General features: G+C 53.7%; 1 protein-coding gene and 1 long non-coding RNA gene across 2 annotated transcripts in view; one reads left to right on the forward strand and one right to left on the reverse strand.

The window, feature by feature from the left end:
* The window catches only part of Runx3 (RUNX family transcription factor 3), a 61,763-nt gene that overhangs the window by 15,878 nt on the left and 31,980 nt on the right, over window positions 1–13,905 (reverse strand). Inside the window, exons 2-3 of the mRNA XM_021232705.2 lie at window positions 9,669–9,928; window positions 7,383–7,539 (exon numbers count right to left, since the gene is read on the reverse strand). Coding sequence (XP_021088364.2) covers window positions 7,383–7,539; window positions 9,669–9,928 — 417 coding nt within the window. The remainder of the gene's footprint in view (window positions 1–7,382; window positions 7,540–9,668; window positions 9,929–13,905) is intronic.
* On the forward strand, window positions 8,999–13,518 carry LOC110342725. Its single transcript, XR_002384881.2, has 2 exons — window positions 8,999–9,098; window positions 11,124–13,518. It is a non-coding gene; the product is annotated as an uncharacterized LOC110342725 (long non-coding RNA).

Below are 13,905 nucleotides of genomic sequence, written 5' to 3' on the forward strand. Positions count from 1 at the left end.
CCCCGACTTTAAACACAAGGAGAAGGCAGGGAGAGTATAGTGCAGGCTGCTGGGCTTGGCATTCAAGACCTCAGGAGGTGAGGTCCCAGCTGCCCTTCTACCATACGGCCCTCTTGGCTTCTCCTCTCTCTTCTAAGTAACTTGTTTTTGTGATATTCTTTCTTTTTAGGGATCCATACAGTTAAGAGGTAAAGATCGTGGATAGGTGGTATGTTCTTTTCCTGAAAGTAATTAGTGATCTTCACAGAAAAAAAATAAGAACACAAAACATATTTAAAGAAAAGAAGAAACCCCACCCCCATTTCCACTAGTTGAGATAACACCATCATCATTTGGGGTTTTCTCTTCCATCTCTCTGGGTATGGGCAAGCATAGTTACAGAGTTGCTGTGGTACTAAAATCTATAGCTTTTTTTTCTTCTTTTTCTTTTTTGTTTGTTTTTGAGACAGGGTTTCTCTATGTAACTCTGGCTGTCTTGGAACTTGCTGTGTAGAGCAGACTGGCCTCAAACTCACAGACAGCCTCCTGACTTTGCCTCCCAAGTGCTGGGACCTGTCTTGTTTTGTTTTTTAATTAAAAAATATTTATTTCATTTGTCTGAGTGTTTTGCCTGCATGCATGCATGTATGTATGTATGTATGTATGTATGTATGTATGTATGTGCACCATGTGTATTACCTGGCACCCAAGTAGGCCAGAATAGAGGATCAGATCTCTGGGAACTGTAGTTACAGATTGTTGTGAACCACCATGTGGGTGCTGGGAATTGAACCCAGGTCTGCTGCAAGACTAGTCAGTGCTCTAGCCATTGAGAAATCTCTCCAACCCCCTGTCTTGTTTTCTTTCCCTGTGACAGCATTACAAATTCTCCATAAACTTCAGTTTTTAATGGCTGCTAAATATTCCCCTGGTGGAAGTCTGTGCTCTGACTGGTCCACCCCCTGATGTCATTGTTAATTTCTTGCCGCTGTGTGCAGCCAGAGCTGCAGGAGGACCGACCCGAGAGCTGTAGGTACTGTTATTTCCAGAACCCAGCTCTATTTTTAGATAGACCTTTGGCTCCAACGTCTCCATTCAAAATTCCTTCAAGAGGAAAATCTTTTAAAATAGTACTTTTTCTGTTTTTTTTTTCCTCTTTACCATTTAAAATGGGAATGACCTTCCGTGTGTCAAAATCTCTGTCGGCAGACATGGCTGACTTCCTCCCAGGGAGCTGCAAGAAGTGTTGAGTGAGTGCGTCACTTCAGGGGCCCGGGATGAGTTTGTGGGGGCTGATCTTGACTCTCTGGGGACACATACCTCATCATGAGTGATGTGAGGTCGACCATACGTCACCCAAGTGCCGCTGGCTCATGTCTATCACGATGGAAGATCTCGAATTTCTCTTGATTTTGTTTGCTTTTCTTTTATTACTGAGACTGAAACTTTGTCTCTGGTCACTACCCGTCACCAGAATCTGGTGCACATCATCACCTCCTGTGCTTGAGACTTTCCCATGGGGGCTTGGGGACCTTCGACAACTGCTCCATCTGAAGCCTGTCCACAGCCATGGGCTGTCTGTCTGGGTGATGGCCGCCACACTCGGATTTCTAACTACAGCCCTTTCTCACGCTTTGCTCTCTTCCTCAGTGTTAGAGAGATCTCCCCAGGCAGGAAATAGATGATGAAGGTGTGTTTGCAAGGTACTCTGCTGCGAAAGTTCTGTCTGGTGGGAAAGGTCTAAGGTGAGCCGTGTCAAAGGGCAAGCCTGCTTTTTGTTCTGGTTTGCTTTGCACCTCAGCGACTGTCGCTTTGCACACGGGGCTGTGTCCAGAGTTCTGTGTCTCAGCCTAGACCCTGAGATGAGGCTGGGGTGAGGGGTGGGACTCCACAGATACCTAGGCCTGACTTCCCCTCAACCTGCTTTGCTTCTGTGGATCTAACTGTGAACCCGAGATAGAAGCCTGGGAACTCCCCATGGGCAGTCCAAGTCTAGGCATTTGTGCCTCGTCGGAGGGGTCCTGGTGGCCCCCAGGAGGCTGCTGGAGACAGATCTCATTATTGGTGCCCTAAGGAGTAGGCCAGTTTCCACAGCCCTGCTGTACACGAGAGCAGAGCCATCTTAATGTTCTCTTTGCTCAAGGGAAAATTCTAGCCCCTAGCCCCGGAAACAAGAGACAACTGAGCATGGCTAGCCAGCTGAGCCCCCGAACCCAAGGGCTTCTGGGATTCAGGAGAGTATAGTCAGAGCACCCTGAGAAATAGATCCCTCAGTGGAAAAAGGTCCCCGAGGCAGGCAGCAGAGGTCAGGATGCAAACGCTAAGGCATCCATCCTTGAAGGTTTAGTTAGGAAAGTCAGCTTGGCCCTCACCCTCAGGCCAGAGGCCATTTGTTTCATTTCTGGAAAGAGAACTGCAGACAGTCTAGGCCAATACAGGGCAGGTGGCCTCAGACTCCTTTCCACTCCCCTTGGGGACACTCTCTCTGCCTTCTCATTTTGGTATCATTTCTCCCCTAGACACCTCCTCCCAGCCAATGGGGTGCTAGGGGGAAGCAGGACTGGCCCTCTGACCTCATTGCTTCTGGGGCCTCAGCGAAGGTGGGGGTGGGTTGATACCTGGAGCCCCACCTTCCAGGAACCCTGACTCTGAGGAGTAAGTCTGTACTGTAGAGTCATCTTCTCAGTGAGGGCTTTCCCTGGCCACTTTATTTAAAGGTGACATTTCAGGGGCCAGGGGAGTGTGACTCAGTGGTAGGAGGTTTGCCTAGAATGCTTCAGGTCCTGAGTTCCATCTCCATGGCCCCAAACACCAAGCACACAAAGTGGACATTTTCAATTTGGCCTCTGCGGTTGACCCTTCTTAGCGTAGAGCAGGCCAGGGACCTGGGATAGGAAAATTTGCAATAGCATTGTCCCCAACCCCTAACTGGAAGAGCCTCTCTCAAGCTAGAATGCAAGCCACAAGCCACAAAAGTTTAAATGAGCAGTACCTATGACCTTGTCACCAACAAGCTACACAGACATTCAGATATCATGTGACAGTCCTTACAGATTTTTCCAAATACTCTCAATGCTCATCACAAAGTCAATATCATCAGACCCCTGGCTAGAGCTTACTATGGAAGCAACACACCACTACTACCCCGCCCCCCCCCCAACACGGCCCAAATGTAGTTGTTACTCTCCATAGTCCCATGTACCTCCTGCCCCGGAACCTTCGTGAAGTTTCCTTGCAAAGTTCCCTTCAGAATCCATCTTTGAGTTGATTTTCTCTCCCTCTCCTAGATGCTAAGCTCACCGGAGCCAGAAATGACACCCCAATGTCCCAGTCCCCAGGATACCACCGGGTATGTGGCAGAGACTGAGTTAACTATTTTAAATGCTCAGCTTGCAGAGGGGCCGTGGTTGGTCAGCTCACACATTATCCAGGTAGGACCCAGAATCTGCTGCAGCTGCCCACCCACCCTCACTAACCCCACACAACTGCCCCAGGGAGCAAACCACATGCCACCCCTGAGGTCACCAGTACACCTCAACAGTTCCTTGCCTTCTCAGCCACCCACAGAGAGGAAAGGGAATCAGGACATCAGGGTTGGGCCTAGGAGCATGAGAAACTTTAAGAAATATGGGTGGGGCAAGCTACCCCCAGCACTTAATTTTCCCCCTGGTGGTACCCAATGTGAACATCTCTCTTTCTTTTGGAGCAGGAAGCTGAGAGGAAGATGGAGGAGGTGGGTGGCTGTGCAGGAGCCCAGCAGCCATGTAATGGGGCCAGGCCACAAGGCCAGGAATTGCAATCGAGGGACTTTGAGGGTTGGCTCTGGCTTAGTGAAGGCCTTACTGTTCGGTTGCATGAAGCAAGTATAGCCTTCACCCGTCGGCAATCTGAAGTGGGCCAGGAAGCATGGCTGGGACGAGTCCTGCCCACGGAAGATGCCTGAACACCCCCCCTCCTTCTCAGCTCCACAGCCTCTCAGCTTCAGCAAGACACCATCGCTCCCTTGTCTAGTGGTCCCATAGCCTGCACCTGCAGCTCTCTCCCTGAGTCTCTCTGAACATGTCCCTGCTGTCTCGTGGTTAATGACAGGTGCTGAGGGACTCATCATGGCCTAGGCCAGCAGTTACTTCTAGAAGCCAAGCTGGGGATTGGCCATGGTGATGGGCCAAAGAGAGCATCAACCCTAGAGGTGGATGTGTGCACGCTGAGTTCCTGCACATGTGATAGGGGAGTGTGTGTGTGTAAGCATGTAGGATCCCAGTACTGCATAGGGCCACAAAGAATTAATTCCCCTAGGAAGGAAAAATTGTGCTAAAAAAACAAACAAAAAACAACTTCCTGAGCCATGAACCTAACTTAGTTTTACCTAAACTAAAGCAAATTTGGGGTTCTTTTAATAACTAGTGAACTTTTCAGAGGATGGGGTCTCATTTTGTTTTTATCTGGGGGAGGTATTGTGGATGTGGTTCAGTGTAAGATCATTTGGCTAGCATGAGTTAGGGCCAGGTTTTGATACCTAGCACTGTTTAAAAAAAAAAGCCAAAACAAAACAATCCCCCTTCCCGCCCCCCCCCCCAAAAACATTGTTCACTGCTCTGCAGAGACTTTTTCCATCTTCAGCAAGTCCCGGCATAGACTGACATCGAGGCCACAGTCACACTTTGAATCCTGTCACCCTGATGTCAAGGGGCTTCTATGAAGGATGCACGGGCCCAAGTTGAAGAGGCGTGGTTTCACCAGGCATTTACATATTCAAATCTGTATCTGCCATGAATGAGTTTTTTCTTTTCCTCGAAGCTATGGAATGGCAGAGATTCAGGGACTGAATCGCCTCCTGAAGGGACTGAATGGAAGCTAAAAGTGCAGATTACAAGACATTTAGGGGGGAGGGGCGCTGCAGTGGTTGGAGGAGCCTGTCTGGCTTGCTCTCCTGCAGTGTCCTGGGAGTACCAGGGTGCTGGTGCATGCCTGCCCTTTATGGAAAGTGGTCTTTCTGGGATTCAGACAGAAACCAGGAATTTTATATTTAAAAAAAAGCCAAAATACATAGAAATCATCTAGGATGGAAGACATCAGAGAACCAGGGAAGACTCTTGGGTTCTCTATCTTGACCTGAAGCAGCCCAGGTTCTCCCTGTCAATCAGAGGAATTTCCCAACTGTTGGGACAGGCATGGCAGAGGTGTAGCCACCATGCAGTCTGGACCTCGGCACCTCCTCCTCTCCCACTCAACAGTGCACACCTTCTGGGTTTCCCCCACCCCCGGCCAAACCACACTGCAATCAGAGGATCAGTGAGTGTGGCAGTGCTCAAAGGGACCTCAAAGGCTTTTTCAGTGCCAACCATTTAAAGAACCAAATCTCTACCATGTAGCCGACTTTCAGTACCTGAGAACTCACACACTTGTATCAGTGTTCTTAATGGACCCCACATCGCATTAAAATGTGCCATTGTCAGCCCCCACATCTCACAGATAAGGAAACAGAGGCACAGAGAGGTTAAGTCAGTTCCCTAATGCTATCCAGCAAGTCCCTAGCTGGTTTGGAATTCAGGCCCAGGTCAGCTGCCCTAGAACTCAGACTGGAAGAGCAGGAGCCAAGAGCACTCGGTCCAGAGTTCCCCAGGCGAGCAGGTGTCTATGGGATACCTCCTCCCTACCGGAACCACTGAGGCTGGAGAGAGGTTGAACACAGAGCGTTTTAACTGGAGCCACCACCCCAGACCCAGGCTCAAAAGATCCACGAGTATGCAGTTCAGTGACACCTTGAAAACATATCTCTCCCCAGGGACCTTGAGGGCCCGGGCCCCTGTCTCACTGCGGGTTAGGTGTGGCAGCACACGCCTGCAATCCTCAGCACCCGGGAGGCTGGGGCAGTGCTGAAAACCCAGGGTTCCTCTCGGCTACCTAACAAGTTCCAGGCTAGTGTCACTAAGCTGTAAGACCGCTGTAAGACCGTCTCAAAACAAATCAAAAGACTCCTTAGCATGTAGAGAGGTCACAGTGCATCAGAGAATCATCACCCTTTAATCTTCCTGTCACCTCCCAGGAGAGGGAGCAGCGTGGAGGGAGAAGGGAGCCCCGAGGGCTTAGTGGCTTGTGGGGCTCCCAAACCTACTTCACTCTCTATCCATTCTCTAGGGACAGATGCTATAAAATGCCCCCATCACCTGGACCCTGTAGCACTGACATTCCACTCAGGGACAGAACTTCAATTAAGTTGCAAAGGGTTCAGGGACTGGGGATGACAAAAGGGACTTGGAGACTAATTAGGAGCAGCAATGAAAGCTTAATTCATAAAAGCAAACATTTTCCATCCATCAACCTGCAGCCAGTTAAGGGCTACGTTTGAAAGAAATCTGTGCGTAGGGAAGGGAGCCAACAGGAACAGGAAATGTTCGAAAGAATGTAAACTATTTCAGTTTCATAAAAAGTAACAAGTAAACAGTTATTACATGCAAATAACGCTCTGGTTTTAATTAATGCTGAAAAGTCAAAAAATATGTTTGACATTTGTATGTATACACTGTACGGCTGCAGAGGGCAAAATGGTGCCCAGTGGAGCAGGCTGGCGGCTTCCAGGGAGCTCCAACCTTGAGAAGGTCTTGTTTATTGGTGTTGAAAAGTACCGTTTTGCCCCAGCCATGGCAGCCGCCAACGGGAGCCGGCTCACTTCCTAGCCCTGGAGGCTCCCAGAGCTTCAGAAGGTGACTACAGCCGCTTCTCAGCAGGCTAGTCTTAAAGCCGCAGATCCTCCTATCCTCAGGGCATGGGAACGAGGAGGGCTCCTCCACCCCAGAGTTACATGATGACGGGTTTCGGGCCCCAGTGCCTCCCACTCAACAGCCTCTGGCGGCAGCCGCTGTGGCGTCTGGTCCTGCCTTCTTGCCACTACCGGGGTGGATCACACTGACAGGGCAGCCACCAGCTTGAGCCTGAGGCTGAGATGGTAGCTTTCAAACTTCTCTTTCCAACATTTATCATACCACCCTGAATTCTCCTCGCTTTCAAAGTACCTGAAGAAGCCCAGAGCCTTCGGGAGACCACAGGGGGCCTCCTGCACCTAGGGCGAGTGGCTGGGGCGTCCCAACCAAAAGACATCCACACCCTGCTTGAGCAGGACCTTCTCCCCACATCTTTTGTGAGATCAGGGATGCTAGTGGGAAAATCGGCCGCACTAGAGGCTTTTAGGAGTTGCTAAGCCCTGGAACCTGGGAGAAAACTCTACTAGCAGGAGACCATAAATATATCCACATAAAAGGGCGGTGCAATCTCTACAGGATTGGAGAGTTGCTACTCAGACAGCGCTGAGCCTGCAGACCTGTTTCCAGGGCTCTGGCTGAGACCCAGAGGCTTCCCTCAACCCTTGTCCCAACCTTTGCCATCCCAGGGTACCTCCTGCTCACCTCGCCCGCTTCGGCCAACGAAGCGAAGGTCGTTGAACCTGGCCACTTGGTTCTTCATGACAGCGGAAGCATTGCGCAGCTCAGCGGAGTAATTCTCATCATTGCCCGCCATCACCGTCACCACCGTTCCATCAGGCACATCCCCCAGTGCCACCACCTGAGGAAAGGGGGCGGGTTAGAAAGGTCAAAAGGAGGGGTGCACCCAGCTGCTCCCCTAGGTTCCAGGTTCACTGACGATTTCTCTGAGGCTGGGGTGGAAGAGGCATTAATGATGTAGGTCCTTCTCCAACACGAGACCCAAATGATGGACTCTCTACCCTCCATGCCCAAATCCTGGGTCCAAGAGTTAACGTGAGCCCCAAGAAACCATCATTTTTAAAATAAATTAAGTCTAAGCCAGAGTTGTCAATCAGTAAGGTCACTGCTAAGGGTGGGGCACAAAATAAGACTACACACTCCTAGCAAAAGAACCAGCAATGATAATAACGGGTACTCCTTGTTTGCAGTTAACATATCGCCCTTTGGGGCATGAAATTTGGCCCAGCCGTGCGGCTAAGGCCCAGTTAAATAGCCTCATCGGAGTCTGGATTCGTTATGCAGAGAAAATGCAAAACGCAAAACAAAACTGATGTTTTGCAAGCTGATCCAGAAAACCCCGTTTTGATAACTAAGCCTGTACCTGCTGGGAACTGCTGGATGGGTGGGTGGTGTTGCCCACTTAAATGTCATCTCTTCCCCCCTCCTCCCCACCCAAGGCACACCAAGAGGCCGATGCCTTTTGAACCAGACTTTAAACAGAGTCACAGCCATTTAAACGTGGCTGCCGTGTGCAGGGACTGGGGGTCCAGATGGTAAGGATTTCAAGGAGAAAATGTTTGGGGTCTGATTAAAAAGGCCAGATTTCCTGTCAACATCCTGTCTTCTTTTAATTTCAAAGATTCCTTTTAAGCTCCAAGTGACAGTAAAACCTCCGATCTGACGATTACAGTCACACGGGCTTCCTCCCCCCTCCTCCCCTGGAGATTTCCCCCGCTGGTATTTTAAGATGTCACCCGGGAGACCTCAAAGAGTCACTAGTCTTTTTTTTTTTTCTCCTCCTTCCTTCCAATTTGAAGTCTTAATGGGAGCAAGGAGGGCCTCAGCTGCCAGCAGCCGGCGTTTTCAGCCACCTCGGGCACCACCACCTCCCCAGCCGCTGGCCCTTCCTGCCCTGCCCTTTCTCGCGGCAGCTGCGAGTGGTTTAGGGGAAAACCAAGGCGTTTTCGTTTCATCTGGCTGCCCCCTTAAAAAAAAAAAGAAAGAAAGAGAAGAAAACGAAACACTTGTCTATCCCTAGCATAGTTGAAAAAAATATCTGAACGACTCGGGGCTACCAGGATGGAGGCATCGCCCAAGTGTCAGCCTGTTATTCGGTATGCAGACTTTTGCTGGACGCAGCCCTTTGGGGAACCGCGCTCCAGAATTGGCCTGTGGTGGCCCAGTGCAAAATTTCAGCCGCCCGAGGTGGAGAGTGTGGGAAGGAAGTGTTTCTACAGCAGCGCAGGAGGCGCGGCGCAGCGGGGTAGGCCAGGCCCTCCTCGCCCTCTGCACCCCAAACCTCCCGGTTCCTCTCCCAGTCCGGCGATCCTCTTCCCGGTTACGGGTTAGGCTGTGCTGGAGGAATCTGGAAGCCCCAATCCTCCCGTTTCCAGGGCCCTGTCAAGGCCAGGTGGAGAGGTATGGCCCCCCCCAAGCTGTCGGTGTATCCGAGAGGGAGTGTCCCAAGTCCTGTGGGCAGCGAGGCCGAGAGGCCGTGGTGCACCGATCTCAATTCGGGGTCCCCGGTACTGGCTCCCGCAGTGGGAGCGGCGGGAGGACTCCCCCGCCCAGTTTTCCTGGCCGCCCTCCCGTATCTTCCCTGACTGAGCACACCATATTTTTTCTGGACCCGGACTCTTGCAGAGGGGACACCCAGGTTCCCTCCATGTCATTCTTGGCCTGGGCTCCTGCAGCGCGGGTGACCGGGCACCCCTGTGTCCTACTGATTGGGTGCCCCTCTTTCCTCCCAATCTGGTGTCCCCCATGTCCTCTGGAGTCTGGGTTCTTATAGCGAGGTCCAATGGGGTCTTTCCCGGCCTGGGGTCCTGCAGCAGATGCGCCCGGGCATCCTCGTGTCCTGTCAGCTGGGTGTCATCTCTCTCCGTGTCCTCCCAGCCTGATGCTCCCCACGTCCTCCCCGGCCTGGGCTCCCGGAATGAGGACGCCCAGGTTCTTCCACGTCCTCCCGGCCCGGCCCCCTACACTCACCTTGAAGGCGACCGGCAGGGTCTTATTGCAGCGCCAGTGCGAAGGCAGCACGGAGCAGAGGAAGTTGGGGCTGTCGGTGCGCACGAGCTCTCCCGCGTGGTCGGCCAGCACGTCCACCATCGAGCGCACCTCGGGCCGGGTGCGGCCGCCGGGGCCCGCGGCAGCCTGCGCGCTCAGCGCGCCGCTGTTCTCGCCCATCTTGCCGCCGCCGCAGGGGAAGGCCGTGGAGGGGGGAGTGAAGCGGCGGCTGGTGCTCGGGTCTACGGGAATACGCATACCGCAGCCGTCAGGGCGCGGGCGGCCGCAGCCGCGGGAAGCAGGAGGCGGGAAGGCGGCGGCGCGGGGCCCAGCCAGCGCGGGGGGCGGTGCCGGGGGGGACGCCCCGACGGTCGGCCGCGCGCCCGCTAGTCCCGCATCCCGCGCGCGCGGCCGCCCCACGGACTCGGCGGCTGCGGCCCCAGCCCGGATCCTAGAGAATCAAGTGGCTGCGCCGCAGCCGCCCGCGCGAGGTTAGTACCCGGGGCCGCGGGGCGGGGCCGCGCGAGCGACGCGGGGCACAGCCAATCGCAGCCCCCAGGCTCGGGGCTCGCCGGGGAGGACCGGGAGGCTCGGGCCCGAGCGGGCCTAGAAGGGACCAGGCCCCGCCCCGAAAGATGTAGACACCCGCGCCCCAGGAGCTGCGCGGGAGCCGCGGTCCCCTGGAGTCGGGAGCAACCGCTGCAATTGGGGCAGAGATCGGTTTCCAGCGTCCTGGCTGAGCTTGGGTCCCCTCCCTCGGGTTGTAGCCTGCCCTCTCCAGCTCTGGCCACCGCAGTCCGGAACCTGCACCCTCAGCTGGTCGCTGCGGTGACACCCAAGGCTGATGCCTCCTCACTCCCTCTATCCGACAAACGATTTTGACCCTAGAGCTTCCTTCCCACGCGGAATTCCACGATCCCCAACTCCGCGCGGCCTTGGCCCTCTGTGGCCTCTGTGCCAGTCTTCCAAGCAGACAGAATGGGGGTTTCCACATGGATCAGCAGTGGGTTGGGGGCCAACCACCCTGTTCCATCAAAACTAGTTTCAGGACCGTATAGGCCTCGTGGTGTCGTTCTCTGTCGTGGTGGCCAGCGGCTCTTTGAAAAATACAGTAGAGCCTTGCGACACGTGTGCTTTCTGGTGTCAACCCCCCACGCATGCAGCCTCCTTCCCGTGTCGTGGAAAGGGACGCGGATCTGTGGCAGGAAGAAAGCTGTCGGTGGCTTGGAGAGAAGCCGGACTGCTTTCTCCCTGTGGATGGAAAGGGGTCCTCCTAGGGCAGAGTCAATGTCTTCTTGGCCCTAGTGCGCTGTGATCCACAGCGCTGTCAGGGGCGCTGTGGGAAATCGATCCTGGGGTCTCCACGGTTACTCATGACAGTGGCCCAGCCACTCCTGGGCTTCACTGCCCCTGACTTTTTCCTCTCCTGTCTCCTAGGCCCCTCATGAGCGCACAGGCACACGACTAAAGGGTTACAGAGGGGAGGAGAGCCCATAGCCACTGGGGGTCGCCCCCCAGATGCACTCCCTGGACTGCGGGAACGAACGCCTGCATTTCTCTCAGTGCTTTGGAAATTCGACTGCATTTTCGTTGCCAGTGGCAGTGGACGTGTCTACAACGACCAATTACAAGCCCCAAGAGCAACACTATCTAGGATCCGACGGTGGCATCAAGACTTCATCCTGTATCTGACCTCAGCCTAGCACACTCCATTTTGTCAAAAAACGAAATCAGGCCGTAGGCACAGACAGTGTGCATGAGCTCTGTCCCGAATCCGAGGAACACCGGGAGAATTGTCTCGCGCTCCTCTCTGGACCTTTAGTCAGCGTCTCAGATTTTCAAGGAAGCAAGGGACTGTGGAGGTCCTTTACTGGACATTTTAGAGGACCGGTGACTCGGAGTTGCCCATCACTAGGCCCAGGGGCTCCCCGGAAAAGGACAACTGCTTGCCCACCAGGTAGGGCCCAGACCCTCGACGAGCCACCTACTCTACCCTCGAACGACTGTGGGCCGTGACCTGCTGCCTCATTGGTGTGTAAATTCGATTTCCAGTTTGCATCTGCCTCATTTACTATCCCCTCCGCCTGATTTCGTTCTGTCCCTGCACAGAGTTAACAAACGGGTGAGAGTGAGGCTCTGGGGTGCCCGTCGTCTGACCCGGGATCTGGAGTCAGCTACAATCCTAGGATGGCGCTCGCCCCCTGTGATCACCAGAACCAAGAGTTGGGGAAGTGTTGACTCCGAGTGTGCAGCCCGAGGTCGCGGGCGATGGGTCTCCCGGGCTGAAGCAGTGACGGGAAACGCCCACTAGTTGGCGCTGGCGCCTTGCTGGCTGCTCAGTTGCCCCGCCAGGCTCAGGGCACAGATGTGCGCCAGCTGCAGTGCCTTGGTTTTCCAAGCAGCCGGGCGCCGGGCGCCTGGAAAGAGCTGCTTTTTGGACAGAGTGTTCATTCGCCTGACTCCACTGTATCGGACAAACGGACGACCGCGGCCAAGGGCTGCTTGCTCCGGCTCTCAAGGGATAGGTGCACTCCTCTGGAGTCTCAGACACCAAAGGGTCTGTGACTAAGAACTCTCTCCTACAAAAACGCACCGTTTCCTGAGCCTAGGACAGAAGGTTCAGACTTTCCTCTTTAGATCCGTCTGGTACCCACCCAGCTTCCTTCTGCTGCTCTGGACTGACACATCTAGAACTATCTCAGCAGTGTCAATTTTCAGACCTGGAGAGCTCCTGCCGCCAACCAGGACCCATCATATCCTCTCCCTTCCCACTGTGCACGCACATGATCTGTCTCCCTTTCTGTCCTGCCGATGGAGAGTCGGCTTTCTCTCAAATGCCCCTATCTAAGAGCACCTGGCTGTGTCCCCTGCAAGGCCAGGAGGCAGAGATCGGAGCTCCTCTCTCACCTGTCTGTGCATTGCTGGGTAAATTGGACTAGCCTGGGTCGTCTACTGGGAGTGACCCCACCTAAGAGAGGGTTCTAATGGTGTCGTGGCAGTGCAATGCCGCCCTGTTTCCAGGAGGGGCTGAGTGGGTCCGATTCCTTGGGAGTCTGGAGCCTGACTTATTATTAGTAGGTCTGTCTTCCTTTATCACTCTGGTCCAGGGACCCTGCACCGAATATCCCTGAGCCTTCCTTTCATCTGTACAGGGGATAGCAGCTGCATTGGGGATAATGTGTAAAGTGCTTGGCACAGGCCTGGCGCAGAGGGATGCTCTATCATGCCAAATTGTCTTTGGCAAGTGCCACACCCTCAACTGTGAAACATCCATCAGGTTGTAGTTTCCACACAGCTTGCCAGGACTCAGAGACCAGGCTATGACCATAGCCATCTTGCCCTCCTTCCCCCTAGGCTAGCCTGAGGGCTACCTGGGAACTAAAGACTGTCTGGTGCCTGCCTTTAGACAGAGCCAGTACTGAAAGCAACCAACCTGCCCTCCAGGCTCCCAGTCTCTCACCACCACCCTTCCCGTAGCAGCACGGACATAAGCAGCGAGTAAACACCATCATCAACATCACCGTTCCTCCCACCCGCAGGTGTCTGTTCCTTTTAGGAACTGAATTTCTCCATTCTGGTCCTGGCACTCACGTATGAGGGACCCAATGTGGAGCCTGCCTCTAGCTTAGTTCCCGGAATTCTCAGGGGAGAACTTCACTTCGACTAACTAACACCCTTTCATTGAGAAGAGGATAAGCGGTTCCTGCTGGGAGGGGAGGAGCCTCTGAAGGCTGAGAAAGAGAGAGCCGGAAAGAGCTGTTAGTAAACGGATCTCTGCATCCCGTTTTCAGATGCGCGATATAAAATATCGAAATACAAAGATGTCGTGTAACCTGGCTGTGCGCACATACTGAACCGATCGGAACATGGTGATATAGCTAAATTCCTGAGAGATAGGGACCCCTATCTCAGAGCTTCCAACTCTGGAGTCACAGGATCTAGAACGGATGCGCAACGGATGTGCAGACAGGTGTGTTTTCCATTTGCAGAAGGGATAGCCAGACTTAGAGGGAGGCAGGGGAGTGAGGGAGAGCTGGGTGCTGGGACACCTTTCCTGGCTCTATGGGAATCTGGCCCTGAAATGAGAATGGCTGGAAAACCATTCCCAGCCTTGACTGAGGCCCAGACAGGGTGCAGACCCCTACAGCAGCTCTGGTCCCCTTCGTTGTAACAGGAATGAGGCTTCAGTAGACCTTTCAAGCCCAGAGGACATAAAAAA

The sequence above is a fragment of the Mesocricetus auratus genome, unplaced genomic scaffold, assembly GCF_017639785.1.
Source record: "Mesocricetus auratus isolate SY011 unplaced genomic scaffold, BCM_Maur_2.0 Super-Scaffold_100014, whole genome shotgun sequence".
In the NCBI taxonomy this organism is placed as follows: domain Eukaryota; kingdom Metazoa; phylum Chordata; class Mammalia; order Rodentia; family Cricetidae; genus Mesocricetus; species Mesocricetus auratus.